Raw genomic sequence first — 23840 nt, forward strand, 5'->3', positions numbered from 1 at the left:
ACCTTGGCCTCCCAAAGTGCTGGAATTACCAGAATGAGTCACCAATCCCAGCCAATATATAGTTCTTAAAAACTTTTTCAACTCAATAGAAGATGGTAAACTCATTTGTTTTGATTTTTGTTAAATCAGTACCTATGTTTCAATGGCCACAAAATTAGGAAAGTGGAATAATTGGTTTAGGAAAGGAAATAACTGTCTTTAAGTTTTTATCTCTTTCTTGTTTTATAACCTCTGTGGGTATAATTTATAACAGGCTACTTTAAAATAGCTGTCTGTTTTTCTGAAAGTCAGCATTCCCATTTGTTTGTGCTGGTTCTTTTTCAAACTTGAAAAATGAGTTTTATTGATGTTACAATGCTATGCCAAAATTCCTTTCCCACAAATAATAGTAGACTGTGGCAAATGACTGGAAAATTAATCCACACCAATACCTCATGATTCTTATTAACTTGCAAAGGCTTCATTTCTTAATTTTGGCTTTATAGGTCTTGTATATGCATAAAATTTAGAGTGAGGGAATTGTTCAGCTAGAAGGAACTAATGCCATTATAGATTATTTAAAACTTGCCTAAGGTCACAGAACCAAGAGAAACAGCCAAAATTTGAGGACATATCTACTGATTGTCTAGTTGTTTTGATTACTGCATTGTATATCAAAACATTCTTTACATTAAAATGGCCTAGAAGATGCCATAAAAGCTTGTGTTATTTATCTTTTCATTTTCTGCAAGGCTGAAATAGTATATATTATACAAGAGTAGAAATCATACATTATTTTTAAGTTTTAATCTTTAACAAGTAGAAAAGACAAAGGAATTATAAAAACGATATATATTGTATAGATTATATATATTATACCTGGTATAAATTTATCTGATACATTAAATATTTATTATATCTATCATATAGAATTTATATTTGTATTTTATGCATTTCTATGGCATCTATATTTAATATTTATAATTTTTATGTATTAATAATTTAAATATAAATACATTATGCAGAAAGAGTAAGTGAAGTTAAAGTAAAAGCAGAAAAAATCATATAATTGAAATAAGAATACTACTAAAAAAATGATATTATGTGTTCTCTTAGGTCTCTTCTCATTAAACTTTAATAAATCTACAACAACGTGCTGATTATATGTAAAAAGTATATAGATACTTACATTTTAAAGCAATTGATACTGTATTTTCAAACATGAAAATATTTACAGAATTTTTCAAATTCATTCTTAAAAGATTTTGGTACTATTTTTACACAAAAGTTGCATTTTTGTCTTTGAAATATAATAATAAAATTTAATGAGGTTTTAAAATTTGCCTTTCAAATGAAATGCCAAGAAATAAATCTAACTAAAGGTCCAGAAAAATTATGAAAATTACTCTAATAAAAGATATTGCAAATATAAATATTATATTAAAATATTAAAATAAATTTAATTTTTATTAAAATATTTTATATATATTTTAGTAATTATATGTATAATGTACATATATACACACATTATATATATATTTATGTATATACTCACACAATATTCCTTATAATTTTAAGATATAGGATATTGTGTGTGTGTATGTATATAATATAAATCCAGGCAATTGTGCATATATATACACATATGCACATATGTATATACACAATATCCTATGTTATATACGTATGTCTGTATATATATAAAACATATATAAACATATATATAAAACATATATAACATATATATAAAACACATATATATGTCAGTACAGATATATATATAATATATATATAAAACAGTAGCCTGTTTTAGTAATTATACATATAATGCACACATATACACATAAATAAAACATATATACACACAGAGCCTATTATGTTTATGTGCACATGTACATATATAAAATATAGGCTATTGTGTGTATATGATTTATGTATGTGTGAGTGTGTATTACATGTATTATTATTAAAGATAACAAAGTAATTCTAAGAAGTTATCATCATACATGAAGCCTTTGTAATGGCTAAGGCACTATATGTTTTTCCTAAGACATAATCTAAATTTAAAAATCTAAGTATCTAAAAAAGTTTAAAAATCCAAATAGCCAATCTTTTACTGATGAGAACCTACATAGTGCAAAAATCTTTTTTTCAACTTCAAAATGATAAAGTTTTTCTCTTTAAAGGGCGCAAGTGTTAACTACCTACCTCTGGCAATTTATTTGAGGCATTCCATCTGACATTGTTATTTCTGTTTCACCCACATTCAATTTGAGAATAAAAATCATTTTTGTTTTTAATTTTATCTCTTTAATTTCAATTTACATAGTAGTGTTTCAAATATTTTTGTTTTGTTTTCTAAGTGCTTATGTTGTCAACTGAGAATGTCTAAGCTTAGATATTATTTTTTGTCTTTGCCACTGGAGGGAATGGGATAGAAATTTGCACTGCCAGCTATGTGTGATTTGTGTCTATTTTAATTTACATTGTGCTATTTATCTTCCCCTGGGGATCTCTAGCAGAGTGACAAGAAGGTACATTTGGATGCCAAAATAGTTCCATTTAATAGGCAACGTCAGATGTATCACTACACTGCAGTAGCAACTTGTTTTTATTGTGTATCAATTTTCTTAAATTCTCAAATTTGCAATTATAATGTAAAGGAATCCCTAAAAATATGAACACCTCTGTTCAGTCACTTGAAAATCATTTCCACTTTACACTCTAATCCCCTTATCCTTTGTCCCAAAACCTTAAGTTAAACCATGGAACTTAACTGTGGTTATCTGTAGAAAGCAACATCATTTAAGATTATGAAACATCGTTGAAAGAAACGAAAAGCTTTTAGAGATCTAAAGCTGTGGTTATTTTGACCTTGATATACCTTTCATTATTTCATGGGCATTGTTAGTGAGAATTTCAAAGAACTCTTATAAAAAGAGGTTCTGTGAATGTCATACTGGATTGAAAACAAAAAATTGTATTCTAGTCATTACATTGTCTTGGGGAAATTTTGTTTCAACTTCATTTTTTGACTTCAGGCAAATCACTCAACTTCTGAGCCTCAAAAGCATTGGTAGAATATATTCCTTAAAATTAGATGGTTTTTCTATTCTGTCTGTTTTTATCATTGTATTGATGTTGTGCTTAATAAAAACAGATAGTCATGAAATTGTTGGGAAATTAAAAACAGTAAATTATACTGGTGACTGGGAACTGCGTATGTCTTTTAAATTCTATTATCTACTATAAGCTGAGCTTTACTTTTCGGGTCTGTATAGCACAGTTATATGCCAAGGGAAGACTAGAAAAATATCCTTGTATTTTCTTGCTTAAGAAAAGAGACAATCTTCTGGAGATGGATTCTATGTTGTCGGGTAAAGCAGCCTTTTAAAAAAATGGAATAATCACAAACTTAGGAAACAAACCAAGCTAATATAAATGTTTCCTCTCAATATCTTATAGTTTTTGTCTGGCACATTAATTGGTAACAATTGGGTAAGACCTGGAAGGACCTTTTAGTTAATTCCACCAGGGTGAATAAATATGTATGTATACAAAAAAATTCTTTTTAACAATTCTCTTCCTCAAAAGAAAACATTAGTCTGAAATTTTATTAGTCAGATAGTATCAGGTACAAAAAACCTATTATGAAAAATTCATGTATACTTACTAATTCCTTCTAATAAAAGTGGTTGAATTAATGTATAAAACAAAATTTAAAATTAATGTAAAAAGGAAAATTTTAAAACATAATATCCACAAAAGTGAAACAAACAAGCAAATCTCACTTTGACTACTCAAAGATTTGAAATAGAGAGTGAGGTCAAAGAGTGCTTAAAGAATTTTTTATCTGATAAGTTCTTAGCTAAAAAGAAGGCATCCATAATTCTTTGAGGAAAATGTCCTAGGGAAACAACATTAATTCAATTATCTTGAGTTGACTCTTTTTTTAGTAACCATCACCTCAACGGCAATGTATTTAATAACTTTTACAAATATTAAACCTTTAAGATTTTAGTTTCCATGTAAAACAACAGTTTCATTGTCTTTCCTGGTCATAATAAAACAAAATTGCTAAACTATGTGCCAAAATGAACTTACATTTCATGTCAACAAATAAGTTTCACTCACCAAATGGACAATGACAATAATAAGAATCCACTCCACTTTGGCAGGAACCACCATTAAAGCAGGGGTTGCATTCACAGTAATTAACTGAAGATTCACACATTTTCCCTAAAATATACAAATTCGTTTTTTAAAAAATCGCACACATAAATATATTAACAACATTACAGCATTACCGTATGTAAAAAACTTCCCCAAGGCATACCATGGAAAGAAGAAATATAAAAACATTTTATGTGACATAAGGAAATTAGAATACTATCTTAGAATTTAAAATCTTGCTTTGTTGTCCTATTGTAAAAAGTTCATTATAATATTTAAAAAATAATTTACATAATCATCTTGGAAGAAAATACTGTTTGCAGAGAAATGAACTAATAAACATATTTAAATGCTTTCACTGAATTTATTTTCTTTTCAATGTCCCTTCATCTTTTATGTTTTATAGATGGTGAGTTGAATCTTACAGTATTCTTTTTACTGCAGAAATTTTCTTGACTTAGGTATTTCAAAGATAATAATTTATCTTATTATCACACTATAATCCTTCTATCAAGAGATATCACTTATACATATCTGTTGTAAAGCAGAATAAGAAATAAAAAAATGCATCATGTTTTCAAATTCTTATGAAAATTTATTCTTGACTACAGATTATGTGTACTTTGTCTTTTGTCTTAAGTGATAATACCTAAGCAGCATAGTTTTCAGTTTATAAAGACTTTTCTCATATATGATCTTGTTAAATTGAATCAACTGATACTGACTGAATGCTTATTATGGGCCATGCATTCTAATGGATGGGGATATGGCAGTGAAGAAAGCAAACAAGTGTCTTCAGACTGTGGTTCCATTTTATTAAGGAGTATTAATCAATACAAAAGAAATACTTACATTTCACAGGTGAAGAAGAAAAGCCTCTTGGAGGCTAATATATTGTCTGTGAAACTGTAAAACTATGACACAAACCAATTCAGGGCTTCTGCTCCCATATCCAGGGTTCACAAGACTATGATTGAGTAGTTGATCATTGGTATACAAAACTTAGGGTATAAATCCCACTTGTTTTTGTTGTTGTCATTTATTTTTACCTAAATTTTAACATGTTCTAATATCACTGTTCTATAACTTGAAAGTGTTATAATTATTTGATATATTCATTAGGATCTAATTTTCAAATTTCATAAAGCAGTGAGATGTTACCGAATTTTTAGTCAATTTCTATTCATTGAGAGTAGGATTGTAAATGCTAAAGCATTATTTCGGTAAAGCTACTTTCTACTTCCAAACCCAATTTCACTACTGCATTTATTAGATAGCTCATGAGGCAATATGCATTCTATATGCACAACTAGACCTACTGCTGAGCATAGATAATTCATTTTATCACATTAACTTTGTTTAAAACACAGTCAAAATTTTGTTTAACTAGGTTCTGTTTTTGTGGCTTGATTATGAAGCCACACTTATTCTGCTCTGAAATTATAAGTATGAGTCACATCTCATGACACTGCTAACTAAGCCCATTTCTGTACATCATATAATTATAAACACAACATTTCCCCCTTATAAATAAACCGGGAACCTCCTTACAAGGCAAAACACTGAGCTAAGAACTTCAGAATACCTTTCTATTGTAAGGCAAGAGCATGAAAATAAACAAGTTACAAATTCACGGGCACGGAAGTCCGATTTTAACTACTGTGGCAGTGTACTACATTTGACAAATAAGCAGGAACACTTATGACTGTAAGATAATGCTTGGTTTCTCAACAGAGAGTTGCTGTTTCATAGAACTCACTCCTATTTTGTTTTCCAACTGAGTATGTGACAGGCCATTTTAATGATGTAGATTTTTTTTCTTACAGCCCAGTATTGCCCAGTTGCAAATACATAAGCTCTATATTTTTTATTAGTTGCCATCAGGAAAGTAATATTCTACTCTTTCCATTTTTCTTTTCACTGTAAAGGCATACATAATTTTCACTTGTGCTTTTTGACTAGGTACAATTTTACTTCCTTTTATTCCTTTCTTTATCCAAAAAATTATTTTCGAGTTGCATTAAAAGATATATGTAATACATAGACTTATATATGTATTTATAAGTGTGTTCAATATAATCTTCTTATCATGAAAACATGAAACAAGTTGGGTTACAAAATTGCCAACTTCACCTCTTAAAGACTGGAAATGAGGAACAAATAACAAGCAACAAATTTAGAGGATACCGTGAAGTATACTTACTCAAATACTTGGACATACATGCTCTCTGAGAAAAATATGTGAGTGTAAATCCCAAGTCGTTGTTCCTATAAAGCTACTATATCTTTTTGAATTTTGTTTGGAAATACTACCTTTGTAATCTTGATTTAAATAGCAACAAATGACATCTATGTGTTGTTCTTTTTGTGTATATAATTTATATGAATCAATTATCTTATTTACCCTGTATAAAATATTTTAACATAGACATCTGAGTTTAAACTACAGGCTATTGTGTTTACTCCAGAGTGAGCAGTGGAAAGGCACCCTAATATAAATAAGACTTATTTGTTTATTAAAACATACAGTGACTACAAAGTGGCAGAAGATGTTACAAACTAATAAAATACTAGTTTTGAGAATTTCCTATAAAACTTAAATTCTCAATAGAATCTCATTCTTTAAGTATACACAAATATAAATAGAAATTGGTAAGAAAATACAAATTCAACCTTGAATTCATTATTTCAATTTTAAAGTTTTGGGGTTTTTTTGCTTTTTTTAGTGGATCATTACAAATAATTCATAATGGCTATTCCTCAAAGAGCTAAAAGCAGAAGTACCATTTGATCCAGCAATCCCATTACTGGGTGTATACCCAGAGAAATATAAATCATTCTACCATAAAGACACATACACATGAATGTTCAGTGTAGCACTATTCACAACAGCAAAGACATGGAATTAACCTAAATGCTGTTCAGTGACAGATAAAGAAAACGTGGTATATACACACCATGGAATACTACATAGCCATAAAAAAGAATAAGATCATGTCTTTTGTGGGAACATGGATGGAGCTGGAGGCTATTATTCTCAGCAAACTAACATAGGAACAGAAAATCAAATACCATCTGTTCTCACTTATAAGTGGGAGCTAAATGATGAGAACACATGGAGACAGAGAAGGAAACAGCAGACACTGGGGTCTACTTGAGCATAGAGTGTAGGAAAAGGGAGAGGAACAGAAAAGATAACTATTGGGTATTGGGCTTAACCCCTGGTTGATGAAATAATCTGTATGAGAAACCCCGTGACATGAATTTACCTATGTACCAAACCTTCACATGTACCCAGAACCTAAAATACAAGTTTAAAAAAAAATGAATAAAATAGCTTTATTAGGGTTTAAATAAAGGAATCTGTTGCTGAGTTTGGAAAAAAACAGTCTTATTTCTTGGAGGTAGAGCATGTAAATTATTTATTATTTAAGAATTTAGTCTGAGTTCTCCATTTAATGAGTTAAAATTTCTTACAATTCATGAACTCAGAGGTTGCCATACTAGATATTTAAATTCAAAGATACATTAGAAAAACTTATATTTAAATTTAAATTATTATTTAAAATACCTGTGTCTTTTGTGTGAGAGAAGGATGCCATAATTTTACTTAGAATCAAAAGAAAGCTTCTAAATGCATATTTCTCAGGTTTGGAAAGTTTGTGCCTTTTTTTACCCAATTAGAAGTCAACAAAATTATGTGTTGTTTTGTGCAAGTCTATCCGCTTAAATTGTAGTGTTAATGGCATAATGAGGATCACAGAATGCAGTAGTTTGAATTACTTGAACATGCTCTTGGTACAATAATCTGATGTGTTGAAGCACTGTGAAACAAAATCTTGGATCATTAACTTAATTAATGCTGCAAGTCAATTAACAATACTTGCCAAATGCCTTCAGGCTTGGAAGTATACTGATAGGACTTACACAAAGACAAGCATCTATGCCTCTTGAACTCAAGAGGCCTCCTTCTATTAAGATATGTTTACTGCCATAGCAGCTGTTTAGAAGAATAAATTGATCTCATTGCTTTGACATGCATCAATTAATTGTGTTGCCATACACTATTTATTATAACTGGAAGGAGATGTGCTTGAAGTGTAAATTATTAGCACATGAAAAATGGGAATTGCTTACGGTGAAAATAAACGCACAATAGGAATCTAGGATATCCACAGATGCTCCTAAACTTACAGGAGAAATTTTGCATCTATTTGCATGTTCAGGGGCAGAAGATGTGATGATGTGTTGAACATAAACTGGATCTATTGTGTCACCTATAGTCTTTTCAACAACAATGTGCCTTCAAGTTTCACTTGTCCAATAGCACATTTTAATGTTGGATTATCTGGAATAGAACTAAATTTATTCTCAACTGTTAAACTGGACCACTCCATGAAGATATGATGATTCATGTAGCCTTCAATTTAACATCTTAGATTATAGATATATATTAGACTACTATAAATATGATTTTTAAATCTGTATTTCTACACATAGGAGAAAGAAGACTATGTGCAACTCTGAAAGTCCATTTTATGCCTAAATTGATTGTTATTAATAAATTCTATAATAAATATATGGTATTCATCCTAGACAGTTATAAATTTTACAAATTATTTTTGCAAAAAGTAGCTGTCTTTTGCACATTACGCAAATGTTTCCCATATTGTTAAGAAGCTATGAATTTAGTTCATCTAAATTTCCTTTTCAATAACCTTATGGTTTTTTACATTGAACAAAAGCAAAAATACCATGTTTTAGTAAAGGCTGCCAGTAATAAAAGCAACAACCAAAAAAGTTTGTACCTTTGTATTGTAAAACACGCACAAATACAACCTCACTGAGACTACAAATGATTACATATGATTACACATGTCATGTTCATAAGCTTACAAATATATGCTTATTTCTACAGAAATAAGCATTTAAGCTACTTCTTAAAAACCTAAGTTGTTAATGCTTTTATAAGTTAATGATCACCTAATAAAAACTGCCTAATTCTGCTTCCAGTAATCAAATCAAATCAAATCAAAATAATTGCACTCTTTATTCTCTCTTACATAAGTCACTCTTCTGTATCTGAAAGAAAATTTCATTTCACATATATTTACTAAATTTCTTTTATATTCTATGGTTTTCTGTTCACATGATTATTGACACTAATGCATGACCATAGTGATTTTAAAAGAATGACTTTTAGTTACTCCTTCCATCTTTATGAAAGCAAATATTGGCAAGTTTCTCAGTAAAATTACTATGCATAGTCTGTATGACTTTGTATGTCTGAAAAAATTTTACTCTTTATACTGCCAAATGACATAAAAGTGATGAATGAACAAACCTCATCTTTTCTGAAATATCAGGACTTAATTGAGAACATAGGAAAACTTCTCCATATGGCAATAAACCCCTGGCATTATTCCAAATACTACACCTAAAATGTATCCGGATGTGTGAAAATGGGTGGAAAAGGTTAAAGAGACTATGAACTAATCATTTTATGGGATAGTCAGATTTATAAATAAGCTCTATCAAAATGCTGCATTTTATAACACCATGCATTCCCATGAAGGAGTTAATGCCAGGGATGTGCAGCCAACAGCGAAAACCTGGGAGCAGGAGCGAATGCTGACGTGGTTACTATTACTGTGCTTTCTAATTAGTGTTCTATTAAATGCAAGACATTTTCATTTGTATGGGAAAATAAATACTACATGTGTGGTTATTAGGCTAATGTTTTCTCTGAAAACCCCTGGAGTTCTGAGGCAGAAATAATGGATTTTATTCACTGAGGCATGTTGATAATTAAAGTAATTTGTGGTATCATTAGGTTTTGTGAAAATTCAGAAATTCATTTTTCACATGGACTATACTATAACAAACTTTATCGATCTTTTCTAAGATTACACTAATATTATAGTGTAGGCCATTTTTATTTTACAGTTAATCAAACCTCCATATGATAATATTAATAGAAAAATTATAAGAAAATTTTCTTAATGAAACATATGAAGTGATTATAACTGAATATGTTACTTCTTCTTTTTTAAATTTTCTTTTGGTTCTTTTTCTAGTAACTAAGAAAGAGAGATCAGAAATACAGGTTATACAAACAAATTCATTCCCTCTAAGTCACTCATTTATTAAAAAATATAGTTGTTTCATATTTATTATGTGCATGGTTACAAACTTGAAAATAAACTTTAAGAATATTTCAGACATTAACTGGTGACAGCATGATAATACCTATATTCCTTCATATTTTTTGTTCCATGATTTCACTGTCATACTTGCATCCTTATAAGTTGTTCTGTACAGAAAATCTCTGTTCAGCTAGCATTTGATCATACCCTATGTGATTCTGAGGATAAAGTCTCTTAGTTTGCATCAATTCATAAGCCACTTACTCTTCTAATCTTTAGCACAATTTCTAAATCCACATAAAATATGCAGTGGTGTGTGTGTGTGTGTGTGTGTGTGTGTGTGTGAGAGAGAGAGAGAGAAAGAGAGAGAGAGAGAAACTGGCGATAGGTAGTGGCTGAGAATTATTTTAAGCAGGAAGTTCAGAAAATTGTGTAGCTCCAATTTGTAATTCCACGGACTTTGAAAACCATTGAGAAAATGCAGATGAAAGTCTATAAAAGTAGAGTATGAAAAAAATACAGGTAATTTAAAATAATTCTGATGGTCAAAAAATTATATACAGGCCTGGAAAAGTGAATCTTTACTAAGGCACTAGAATTTAATTCATGTGAATTGAAGTAAAATCTAGCTATTATGAGTAATTAAAAAATTATTCTATGAGTCACACATATACTTATGTGTAAATTCTGTCTTAGGGCTTATTAGCTCTGACTAGGTTAGATGTTAAGATGTTTTGGTATATGACCTCTGTCTTTCTGAGCCAGGCTATCCGACAGAGAACAGCTAAAAAGAATAACTCAGAGTGATCCTTCAAAGATTACCTCTACAAAAACACATTCATTACTAAACTATAGATATTTAAGCAATACACTTCTAATTTAAAGTGTGGATTAACATTTGTCACTCACTATGTTTTTTTCTTGTATTGTTTACTACTAAAAATAAAAAAAATAAAACTGTCAGACATTAATTATATGCCAGTTTTACTGGACAATTTGTTCATACAGAATTTGAAACTTGATTTCAAAAATGCAAGATTCATCTCAACCATTCAATTTTGTGTTTGTTTATATCATTCCTTATCAGTTGGATTATCTCCTACTATGCAAATGGAGACTGAGGTGAACTCTGAGGAGAAGTATGTAACATTAATATAGAACTTCAAACAACCTTCTCTAAAAAGAGTTTATGACTTAGACTTTGGCAGTCCTGACCCTGTAGTCACCAGAATGTAGCCACAATTTCCTACAGTGTAAAATAGGAATAATAATACCACCTTCCTAAGCTAGATATCATCTGCTGACATATAGCATCGTCCTTATCTTTCCATATTACAAGGGCTGGAAGTCTGAAAACTACATTTTCTAGGCTCCCTTCCAGCAAGGTTCAGATTTATATTCTGCCAATGAAAAAGACTGGATGCTATTTGAATGATGAAAACAAAGCAGGAACCATTCTCCTCAGATCACTTGGTGTAGCACGGCAGGTGGGCAAGACGGTCAGCAGGGGTGTCTTGCAATGCCTGCCATGTTTTTATTGCTGCACCCATTAGTGAATATTCCTGACCTGTAGTCTTAGCCAGGTTGAAGATTTTGTAAGCTGTTTCCTTGTAGCAAATGCTTTCCTGCCTCCAAGTCTCAGAGTAGTTCCAATTATCAGTTTCAGACAATACACTGTCTTACAGGCTTTTTGTGAGGATTAAGTATTAAGAAAATAATGGAAAAACATTCTTAAATGATATCAAGTACTCACCATAATGCTCTATAACAAGTGCAAATCAAAGTGCAATGAGTGTGACATGCATATCAACAGCAGAGGCTCCGGAGCCAAGTTTCTAGTAAAAAACCAGTTAGAACACTTTCCGTGCCACAGTTGGAGGCAAGTTGTCTAATCTCTTTTAATGACTCAAAGACTTAATTTTTTCGTCTTCAAAATTGGAATAATAATAATCCCCATCTGATGGAGTGGTGAGAACTAAATATTATGTCTTTGATGCACGGAGCTTTAAAAAGTGTTTTACATAACTACTTCAGAAATGTTATTAATATTTTATGATGTAAAAAAGGCATTTTTAAAACTTTCAACTATCACATTTAGAATAATATGCAATGTATATTTAAACAAAATGAAAGAAAGAAAGAAGCCAGAGAGAAGTAACATACTCAACATTTATGTTAAATCAGCAAACAGCACCTTTGTTCACACCAGTAGTACTTTCATATTCCTTATCAATACCTAATGAATTTGCACTTTCTTCATTCTAGGACTAAATGTACACTCACTCTAAACTTATGTGTGATAAGTGCATGATATTAATGTAGGACATAAAACCTCTTATTGTGGAATTCCCAGCCGATACGGTAATTTTGGGGATATGTAAGAAAGAGTGAGGAAGGTGTTCTAGAAATCTGGAACTCAGCATGTATATAGCTCTGTTATTCATGATCTTAGGACATAACTCTCATATGACTCACAGTTCACTTCTACTACTGAGGTTGCATGTCGTTTTAAAAATTCTGTGGTACTCCTCTATTACTACCACTTCACTAATACTATTATGATACTACTAATTAGACTGCAATTACTGAATACTGCATAATGTTCTAGGTGTTTTTGTTTGTTTGTTTTTGTTTGAGACAGAGTCTCGCTGTTGTCGGCCTGGGCTGGAGTGCAATGGCACAATCTCGGCTCACTGCAACCTCTGCCTCTTGGGTTCCAGCAGTTCTCCTGCCTCAGCCTCTCAGGTAGCTGTGACTACAGGCGCCCGCAACCATGCCCAGCTATTTTTTGTACTTTTAGTAGAGATGAGTTTTCACCATGTTGGCCAGGCTTGTCTCAAATTCCTGACCTCAGGTGATCCACCTGCCTTGGCCTCCCAAAGTGCTGGGATTACAGGCATGAGCCACCGTGCCCGGCCTATACCAGGTCTTTTACAAATACTATATTTAGTCATTACAAAAACTCTAAAAGATAAGTAATTATAATTAGTCTCATTTTATAGATGGAGAAAGGAGGGTCAGCTAAGGTTAGGTGACCTCCCAAAAGCTAAATCAGATTCTATGGAATCTATTAGTTTTTCTATTACATATGCTTTCTGCCCCTTTTTCTTCATATATATTTTAAAGTTATTTCCTTAGGAGTCAAAGGTTGTATGTTTGTTTCAACATTTTCAAACTTGCACTATATTTTCCTCAAGTGATTCAATTCTCCAAATATAACACCATCAGTATACACATAATGGGCACTTTAAAAAATATAACATACAAATGCATTTGCTTAAAGACATTTTAAAACATATTATTCTGTAACACATCTACAGAAACTGAAGCAATGTAACTTGATTCTACCTATACTACTAGTACTGTAAATTATGTTTATAAATACTACACAGCAACCCAATGTATGCTTTATAAATGTATAGCATGCAAGTTGTAAGATAGAGTTTTGCTCTCCTCAAACTTATCAACAGAATAACATTTAATTACATGTAAAGGAACACCAGCTACTGATCATCTAATAGGTTGAGAGAGAATAATAATATAGAGATGGAGTAGAAATAGGTAGAGATATATGTATATGTGGACATCATATCCCACAAGGGTTCAAAGACTAGTGCAAATTTTTTTTCTGCTATGTGTTTAATGCCGCTTTTTAGTCTGTCAAGGTTAAGTTGTGGCTCAGCTGTGTTCTAACTTTCTTGAGAAAGCTATTGTGCTTTCTACCAAACTATTAGAAATAACACACCATTTTAATCAAATCTGAAAACATGATCCTTTCTTTTCTCATGATGTGGATCACATTTCAATAGTAATGATGACTATGATTTTAAAAGATCATCAAAGGATAATGATAAAGAATCAACAGCAATCATGACAATTATTTAACACATAAAATAGTCCAAATCTTAGGTTTTGCATTTTTCATATTCTTTAATGTCTAGAATACTCTTATAAGAAGATATTCTCTTTTTCCTCTCATAAGATACTCTTCAGGGAGCTTAACTTCTGGATTTAACTATATAGACTTGCATAGTGACATTACAGCCAAGTAATTAAATCACCTGAGAAAACTTAATTATTTTCTCTCTACTTCAACTTTCTTGCCTGTAGAAACTGAAAAATATTCCTACCTCATAAGTTTTCTTGTAAGAAGTAAATAAAATAAACACATAAAAAGTGCTTGGAACAGTATTTGACCTACAGCAAATGTTTAGAAACATTTGTTACAATTATGCTCATTCATAAGGAAATCATTGGAAAATGATAAAATTATTTCCTTTCTATTATACTTGACATGGCTAAAGTCTTAGTGAGAAAAGTACAAACACTGTCATACCTGTGTATCCAGTTTTGCAAACACAGTTGAAGCTTCCCGGAAAATTCTGGCAGACTGCACCATTCTTGCAAGGGCTCTGCAGGCACTCATTGATATCTCTCTCACAGGCCCTACCAGTGAAGCCATCTGGGCAGCTGCATGAAAATCCTCCCACTAAATTGTGACAGGTTCCACCATTGTGGCAAGGTGATGGGAGACATTCATCTATATCTATTTCACACCAGCTACCCGCATATCCTGGCAGACACTTGCATAAGAAAGGCTGCAGAGGTTCATTTGCCACAATGATGACTGGAAGACTATCACGGCTCTTTAATACAGAGCTCACAGCCAATCTTCTTAGACAGCTCCCTCCATTCTGACAGGGGCCATGCACACAAGAGTCATGATCCACAGATTCTACCTTCACTCCACTCTGCCGGAGAAGGATCTCTTTGATGCTTTCAAAGAAGGTGGCTACACCACTGGGATTCACATACTGATTGTTATTTCGCTTCACAGCTGCCAAAAGAAATGTTCTATTGTTCTCTTCATATACACCGTACAGTTGCACAGCAGTCCCTAAGCCTGTCAGCTGTGAGCTGGCAATGCGTAAAAAATGAAGGTAGTGGTTGGTCAAGAAGTCCTTTACTGTGGGTACACCAAGACGAAGTAAGATGCTATTATCCACCGTAGCATTGGAAAACCCAGCAAAGAAAACTCGGATGTTGCTCGTGACTGTGCTGTGAACTCCATCATTGCTAAGGACAGTCAGATCAAACGTGCCATCTGTGGACCTTGGCTGGGAATTCAGATCACAAGTACCCCCTGGAATACTGAAGAGGCTAGTAACTCCTGAAGTAAGAGAGCAGTGGAAGCTGTCTAATACATCTGGATCCTGTGGCTTCACAGAGCCTAAAATCCCGCCGGGAAACAAGTTGCCATAGTAATTAACAAATATCTCCACCGACCGAGACTGTGAAGGATTGTCATTTTGGTCTATAACTGTGATATGCACAGTTCCTGTGGAAGACATTTGAGGAACACCAGAATCCTTGGTAACCACAGACAAATAGAAGTCTGCAATCTGCTCCCTGTCAATCTCTCTGGTTGTGCTCAGAACTCCAGCAGTGCTCAGGCTGAAGTAATTGGTGGCAGGACCTGTGCTCAGCAAGTAATAGGTAAAGGGACCTTGATTTGGAGGGAGATCAGGGTCAGTGGACTGAAGGGTCATCACCAAAGTGCCTGGCCGTTTGTTTTCCATGACTTCTCCTTCACTGACAGTCAGCATGGGCCCGTTATCATTTATATCTTCCAGGGTGACTAATAAAGAGGCACTTCCTGTAGCTGAGGGCGTCCCTGAATCAACAGCCAAAACTGAGAGGTTATAGATGGGTAGGGTTTCTCGATCTAATTCTGCAGTAACAGTGATCTGCCCTGTCTGTGGATTAATAGAAAAGGCACCATTTTCATTCCCTGATCCAATGAAGTAGGAAAACCTGCTCCAGCTGAGGATAGAGTCTGAGTCAAAGGCACTGACAAAGGTCACATGAGTTCCTATTGGGACCCCTTCACTGATCTGCACACTGTAGATGTTCAGAGTAAAAACGGGTGGGTCATTTGCATCAAGCACGGTGACATTTACAGTGACCTCATCTATATCTGCACCTCTAATGCTACCAGAGTTCTTGGCCAGTACCTTCAAAGACACCCTTTCTTCTTTTTCTCGATCAAGAATTCCAGAAACATAAATCTGTCCAGTCTTCTTATTGATCTGGAACCCCTTCTTTCGACTATTACCAAAAATCAAATAATGTACCTCCCCATCAGTGCCCAAATCACGGTCGCTAGCAAACACTTCTCCAACAACAGTACCTTTAGGAGCTGCTTCTGAGATTTCAAAATAGTAAAGTTTGGAAACAAAACGTGGCACATATTCATTTGTCCCTTTTAATTGTACATTAACAGTGGCAAAGCTGCACCTTTCCTCATCTGGGACATTGAAGGCTTTCACAGTAAGATGGTAGCTCTGCTTGGTTTCAAAATCCAAGAAGCCTTGAGTGGTTATGACTCCTGTGTTAGGGTCAATGACAAAGAGGTCACTGTCAGATGACTGTACAGTATATGCAATCACAGCATTTGTTCCAGAGTCAGCATCTGTTGCATTTAGATGGATAACTGTTGTTCCACTTGGGGCATTTTCCAAAACAGTAGGGAAATAGTCATCAGAGAGGAATACCGGAGAGTTATCATTCACATCAATCACATTTACGGTCACACTGCAGTAACCAGTTCTTGCAACCCATCCTCCATCTGTAGCACTAATTGTCATTTCATGTTTCTGACATAGCTCATAATCAAGAGCTTTGGCTAGTGTTAATACACCTGTAGAAGAATTGATTGCAAAAATGCCTTCTTCATTTCCTGAAGAAATGCTGTACTTAATCAAGCCATTCATAGCTGTGTCTCTATCTCTTGCAGAAACAGTTCTGACAATGGACCCAATGCTATGGCTCTCAGGGATGGTTGCACTCATGTGGCTTTGAGAGAATTCAGGCGTATGGTAGTTTTCCTCTGTGACTGTTATTTGAACAGTTGCTTGGGAAGAAAGTGGAGGGTTTCCCTTATCCTTTGCAGTGACTGTGATAAAAAAGTTTTGGTTCAAGTCAGAAATCAGGGAGGATGCTACTGAAATCCACCCTGTATCATTGTCCAGCTTAAATTTTCCTAAATGGTTATCATTAGAAATGAAATACTCCACTTCTGAATTCAGTCCAAAATCTTTGTCATCTATTGCTGTAACTTTGATTAACTTAGTACCAACCTCAACATTTTTGGTGACTGGAGTGAAATATTTAATTTTAAGAAATTGAGGTGCATTGTCATTACTGTCCACTATATTGATCGTAACTGTTGTCTCACTAAGTAAGGAAGGATTACCTCGATCTGAAGATGTCACTATAAAACTATGCCTATTGATATTCACATTACTGAAGCCAGTGACATTTTGGTATTTTAAGATCTGTTTATTGAAAATCTCTCCAGTGGTGGCATTAATCCTGAAATATTCTGACTGAGATTTGATAAAATAAAACACTTGTCCATTTGATCCCTCATCAGGATCTGTTGCAGATACCTGAGTTACTTTGGAGCCAATCTCAGTAAGTTCAGGACAATCTAAATAATAGGAGGGTCTGCTAAATCTTGGAGCATTGTCATTAACATCTGTCACAAATATTGTGACATCTGTACTTACAGTCCACCCAGAATCATGTGCAGAAACTCGAATTCTGTAACGGTCTGTATCTTCCCTATTTAAAGGTCTGCTTATGACAATATCCCCTGTGCTGGGATTAATTGTAAACGGAAGACTTGTGTCCATTATAGAATATCTACTAATTGCATTAATCCCAATGTCTTCATCAGAAGTTGTGACACGGGTAACAGTGTATCCTAAGGGGGAATTTTCAGGAACATGGGCACTAAATATCTGAGAAAACCTAGGGGCATTATCATTCTCATCTAAAATGTTAATCATCACTTTTACTGAAGTACTCTGAGAAGGGGACCCTTTGTCTGAAGATTTTATGGTTAGAACATAATGAGATACTTTTTCCCTGTCCAGAGGTCTAATGCTTCTAATTTCACCAGTAGCATGATTGATACTGAAACTATTTTCCATGTTGCCATTAACAATTTCATAATCTAACTGACCATTGGGTCCACTGTCCTTGTCCATTGCCGAAACAGTAAGTACTTTTCGAGGGGAGAGGTTTTCCAGTATTTCAGATACAAATGGGTCTTCCTTAAAAATTGGGGCATTATCATTGACATCTAATACTGTTATATCAAGTTTCTCATAAGAGGAGAATGGAGGGAAACCACCGTCTCTGGCCTCTATCCATATCACATATTTCTGTATCTTTTCAAAATCCAGAGGTTGACTAATAGACACCTGCCCTGTTAATTGATCAATCTGGAAAGTACTGCCCAGATTCCCACTTGCAATATAATAGGACATAGGTTCCCCTCTCAAAGAGGATCCTGTGATGGTGGTGACAAGAGAGCTAACTGGTTGGCTTTCAGGAAACATGAATGTTTGTTCTTTGGCTCTGACTTTAGGGAAGTCTGCCTTGTTCACGAATCTAACCGTCACTGTTGTAGAATCTGTCTTTGGAAATGAGCCACCATCTTTTACATGCACAGAAAATGTCACTTCTGAAGCTCCGTTTAGTGGTCCGGTGGCCATAATGGCTCCCCTCAGTGGGTCAATGTGAAATTTTTCAGAATTTCTACCCGAAAGAGAATAATGCAGTTCAGAATTTGGTCCAATATCAGCATCTGTGACTGTAACCGCAAAGACAAAGGAACCTATAAAAGATAAAGTGTGCAGTTATAACCATGAGGAATTTAAATAAAATATTTGGTAGCAGGTAAGTGCATATAAGACACTCTATTGCTGCTTTATATGACCTAATTTTGTCATGATTACTGGGGAAAACAGTATCTCCTGTATTTTCTCTGAAGTTCACAAGTCAAATCTGCTTTTAATTGTCTTCAGAGACTAACCTGCCATTTTCTAACTAAAATTCATACAGTCTGTTGAATTTAATATTTTTCAGTATGCCTTTGGGAGAAACATAGGTAAAAGAACTTGCTAATCATTCAAAAGTCATAGTTTCTAGGAGAAAAAATCTGCACATAAAACAACATTCCAAGAAATATAATATGAAAACTCTGCAAAATGCTATGCTTCTACCCAGTGCAAAGATACAGTTGCTCCAGTGTGTCTTAAAATATCTTCAAATCACTTTATATGTAATAGTGTCAACAAAAATCATAGGTTCATTGCCATTGATTCCTTATCCCCACTGTTTTATGACAAAATTCCTTTATATGTGAACTACTATCATATGAAGAAAAAGTATGTATCTGCATGTGTATGTGTGTGTGTGTAAACACACAACACACACACACACACACATATATACATAAGCCAATTAAAATAATTATAAAGTAGAAATAAGAATTGAGGAATAATGGACTCCATTTGGATTCCAAAAGTTAGTACTTATACTGAGTGCCAGTAAAACAGATTGTAGTAAAAATATGCAGAAAAGCTGCCATCAGGACATATTTTCAATACACTCATTCAGAAACCATTCCCAAACCTGCACTCTCACCCCTACAGAAGAAATGGTAACAAAAGTAAAATATCTTTTATTTTTAAAAGGCCAGTGATTCTGACTAATTATAATAAGTCTGATGAGGAAAAGATGCGTAAGCATACCTCATTTTGCATAGGAAATTCTATATCGCACCATCACACATGTAATGGATGAAATTAGAACCATGCCTGCCAACATCATTTCATGTAAAGACCTTTAGCAGGTATTTATCACTTTGATGTTGACATTTCCTTTTGATAGAAAGTTGGCACATACATGGAGCCATTTATGAATCATTTTCATATTGACAATATTCAGGTTAGCCGATAAATGGCTCCATAAACTTACAAACAAAAATTTTTGCGTGCAAAACCTCAAATAAAATAAATATTATTAAGAATTATCCACTTATTAATTTTTTTGAAAATGTATCTATGAAAAATTCAAGTAAAATACTCATTTTCCACTGGCAAATATATTTGAATGCCTATTATCTTCCAGATCATATTTCAGATAGTGGGGTATGGCCTGCAAAGTAGTTACAATGCCCCTCCTCTTAAGGAACTTACACATAATTATACCTCAGGCCATAAACATCCTTAACTATGTTGTAATAGATATGTTAATTATTTATAATATTCAAGTAATGTTAAGAAGGCTTAATATTACATAACATAACATAACAATTATAAAGCCCTATTTACAATTGGTTTGGAAAGAAAGGGTTCATTTCCAAGTTTCAAACATTTTTCAATTCCACTAGACAAAACAACCTGAATTTTAGAGGATTTACAAAATTAAGCTAGGCTACATCAGAAATATATATGTAAAATATCATAAATGTTTTTATAGAAATGTCTGATACACAGTTTGCTTGTATCCAAGTGGCCTCAGAATCTGGTTGATTACCTGGTAGAGTAGGAGATGGGATGTGAGTGACATATGGGTGATGCTGAAATCTTGGTGGATTGTCGTTGACATCAGTCACAGTGACGAGTACACTGGTTGAACTGGAAAGAGGCTCTGGGGAGCCTGTATCACTGCAGACCACTACCAAAGTATAATTATCTTTTGTTTCCCTATCTAACAATGCACTGGTGATGATTTGTCCTGTGGATGGGTTGATCGTGAACTGAGAGTTTCCACCGATGATCCTATAACTAAAGCAGAAAGCAGAACTAGGGATATGTCGTATAGTTTTTATATTGTAACTTCTATTTACTCTAATTAAAAAATTGAGGTGGAGATGCAAGCAAACATTACAAGAAAGATCACAAACCAATGTAAGACAGACTACAGCTAGCTCTAGATGATAAATATTTCAAACTTTATGTGAATATCTCATTGACAATCTTTACGGTGAGATGTCCAGTGATGTTAAAGAAGTCTTCACAAGTTGTGCAAGGCCACAAAACAAACCCATAAGGCTACCATGTTTTAGACAAATGGGCCTGAAAGCATAAATAAGGGGCCTTGCTCTCATATCATGGTTAATGGCCAGGATTACAAATGAATATCTTTTAAATGAGACTAAAAATTATTTTTTTGCTGTATACCATAATAAACCAGAGAAGATCCGATCAGTTGAAAATCGTACTCTTCTAAGACAAAGCCTGTATTTGGCATGTATCAGCTTCTCAGAACAACTAAAGAACTGATTATTTATACAAAGACCTTTCTAGTAATTAATTCTCTCTTTTTGTCATTCCTCATATGGTTTTGTTGCTTTCTTGTCAGGAGAGGTATGACATTTTCACGTATGTTTTGATGCTAACCAGATAGGTTAACAGGCAGGAGTTTCCACTGAGAAAAGCTTCTCTCTTTCTGAGGAGTAAAGCTGCCTGCATATACTCCTGATTTTGTGTATAACGTGGGGTCCCAGAGATCAGCCAGGAAAGAAGTAGCTAAGCTTGAAGGTTCAGAAATTGGCTGTGGTCCCTAATTTTTAAAGTTGAAAGATAGCATGGAAATAGGTATCTTTAAAATTTTTCTTGTTTTATACCAACAAAGACATATCCTTGTTGGAGCTAGCTGCATGCTTCTACAGTTTACTCTGTGTCTATATAAACATAGCAACAGCATATATCTAATAGAAACTGCAGGAAAAAAGCTCCATATTGCAGCCAGTAATTTGTTCATTCCTATTATGCTCACAGCTTAAAACAAATATTTCATCACGTTTTATCCTACTTTAGTAAAATGATTAACTGTTGAGGACCTTGTATTTAAACATATGAGGAGTCTTATAAAATGATGGCAAAACAGGGAAATAATAGAGAAGTAGTTTGGCTGAGAAATGGCTTCAGTATTGATAAAGTACTTTACATCACTCACATTTTAAATACATTTTCACAAACTACATGGTAGAATCAGGCATGTGTGAAGATAGCACTAACTATATAGTTATTGGGCCAGAAGTGACTATTAAGTATAATTATATATTGTTCTTATATAGTAAATAATATCTATTCTCTTTATCAAAATATAGATATTGAGTTTTATACATAAATTCTGAGAACTTGAAAATTCAGGACTCACAAAATAATCAAAATACCTTACCATTTTACAAAGTGCAGAAAACTGGATTTTGGAATTGTATGATTTTATTTTTGGAAGCTTGTTGCCATCAATAGATGTAGAAGTAATCAAATAATTTAATAGGAAAAAAAAACTAAGCCACACTGCCCCAAATTTTTTTAGTTTTATGATGGCAAGTTTCCAAGGTTCAATCAAATATTTATTCCTATAAACATTCACAAACAAAAACAAAATAAGATAGATTTAAAAATACAAATTTTCATCTGGATGTTTTGTGTATTATTAAGTGTAATGCGTTGATAGGCAAAAGATGTGGCCTTTAGTCCAGTTTCACTGAATGATCCATTCAAAAAAACTTGCTATGATTTAAATGTTCCCTTCAAAACTCACCTTGAAATTTGTCATTGTAACAATGTTGAGAAGGGCCTTTAAGAAGTGATTAGACCATCAAGGTTCCACCATTATGAGTGGATTAATGCCATGATCATGGAAGTGGGAGTTAGTTGTTGAGGGAGTGGGCTTCTGATAAAAGAATGAGTTCAGCCTGATTTCCTCTCTCTGTCTCACACGATTGCTCACCATGTGATGCCTTCTGCCCTCTGCCATGAAATAACACATAGGAAGTACTCACCAAATGCAGGCCCACAGTTCCTAGCCTCCAGAACTGTGAGCCAAATAAACTTCTATTCTTTATAAATTACCCGGTATGTGGCGATAGCAGCAGAGCACAGACAAAGAAACTTATGTTATAAATTATTTTTTGGCTGGGCATGGTGGCTCATGCCTGTAATCCCAGCACTTTGGGAGGCCGAGGCAGGCAGATCCCGAGGTCAAGAGATCGAGACCACCCTGGCCAACATAGTGAAACCCCATCTCTACTAAAAATACAAAAAATAGCTGGGCATGGTGGCATGTGCCTGTAGTCACAGCTACTCAGGAGGTTGAGGTGGAAGAATCGCCTGAACCCAGGAGGCAGTGGCTGGAGTGAGCCACGATTGTGCCACTCCCCTCCAGCCTGGCAAGAGAGAGACTCCGTCTCAATAAATAAATAAATAAATAAATAAATAAATAAATAAATAAATAAATTCTTATTTTTTTATTTTATGCTATTGCCCATATGATTGTCTATTTTAAAGTATGTAATATATTTAGTATTTTTTAAATGAATGAGTAAATTGTCATTAATATCTTATTTCTTTCTACACTGCACTAGATTCTAAAGCATGTAAAAGTATATTTTAAACATGAGATATTCTATAACACCAGTTCCATGCAAATTTATATTTCTAAGTTTTAAAAAATAGAAGAAACACAAGAAGCTCTGTACCTAGATTGACAGTTAAGATAATATGTCTAGATTTTTGACACATCTCTTACTTAAGACTTGGTTCTACTCTCATCCCTCCTGATGACCTCTCTGCCCTGCATTAATTTTTGTAAGGTTAAAAACTTTATTAGATTGTGTTTTGTGATATCTTCTTAACAGTTAAACATTTATATTGTTCTTTAAAGATTTCCAGG

The 23840-nt window shown here is 33.5% G+C and overlaps 1 protein-coding gene across 2 annotated transcripts in view; it reads right to left on the reverse strand.

Annotated features, from left to right (window-relative positions):
• Positions 1–23840, reverse strand: part of FAT4 (FAT atypical cadherin 4) — a 175459-nt gene that overhangs the window by 24340 nt on the left and 127279 nt on the right. For both annotated transcript variants that reach the window (XM_008992730.5, XM_008992729.5), the window contains exons 8-10: positions 20691–20941; positions 14635–18984; positions 4114–4218 (exon numbers count right to left, since the gene is read on the reverse strand). In XM_008992730.5, coding sequence (XP_008990978.4) covers positions 4114–4218; positions 14635–18984; positions 20691–20941 — 4706 coding nt within the window. The remainder of the gene's footprint in view (positions 1–4113; positions 4219–14634; positions 18985–20690; positions 20942–23840) is intronic.

Source organism: Callithrix jacchus, chromosome 3 (genome assembly GCF_049354715.1).
Source record: "Callithrix jacchus isolate 240 chromosome 3, calJac240_pri, whole genome shotgun sequence".
Classification (NCBI taxonomy): domain Eukaryota; kingdom Metazoa; phylum Chordata; class Mammalia; order Primates; family Cebidae; genus Callithrix; species Callithrix jacchus.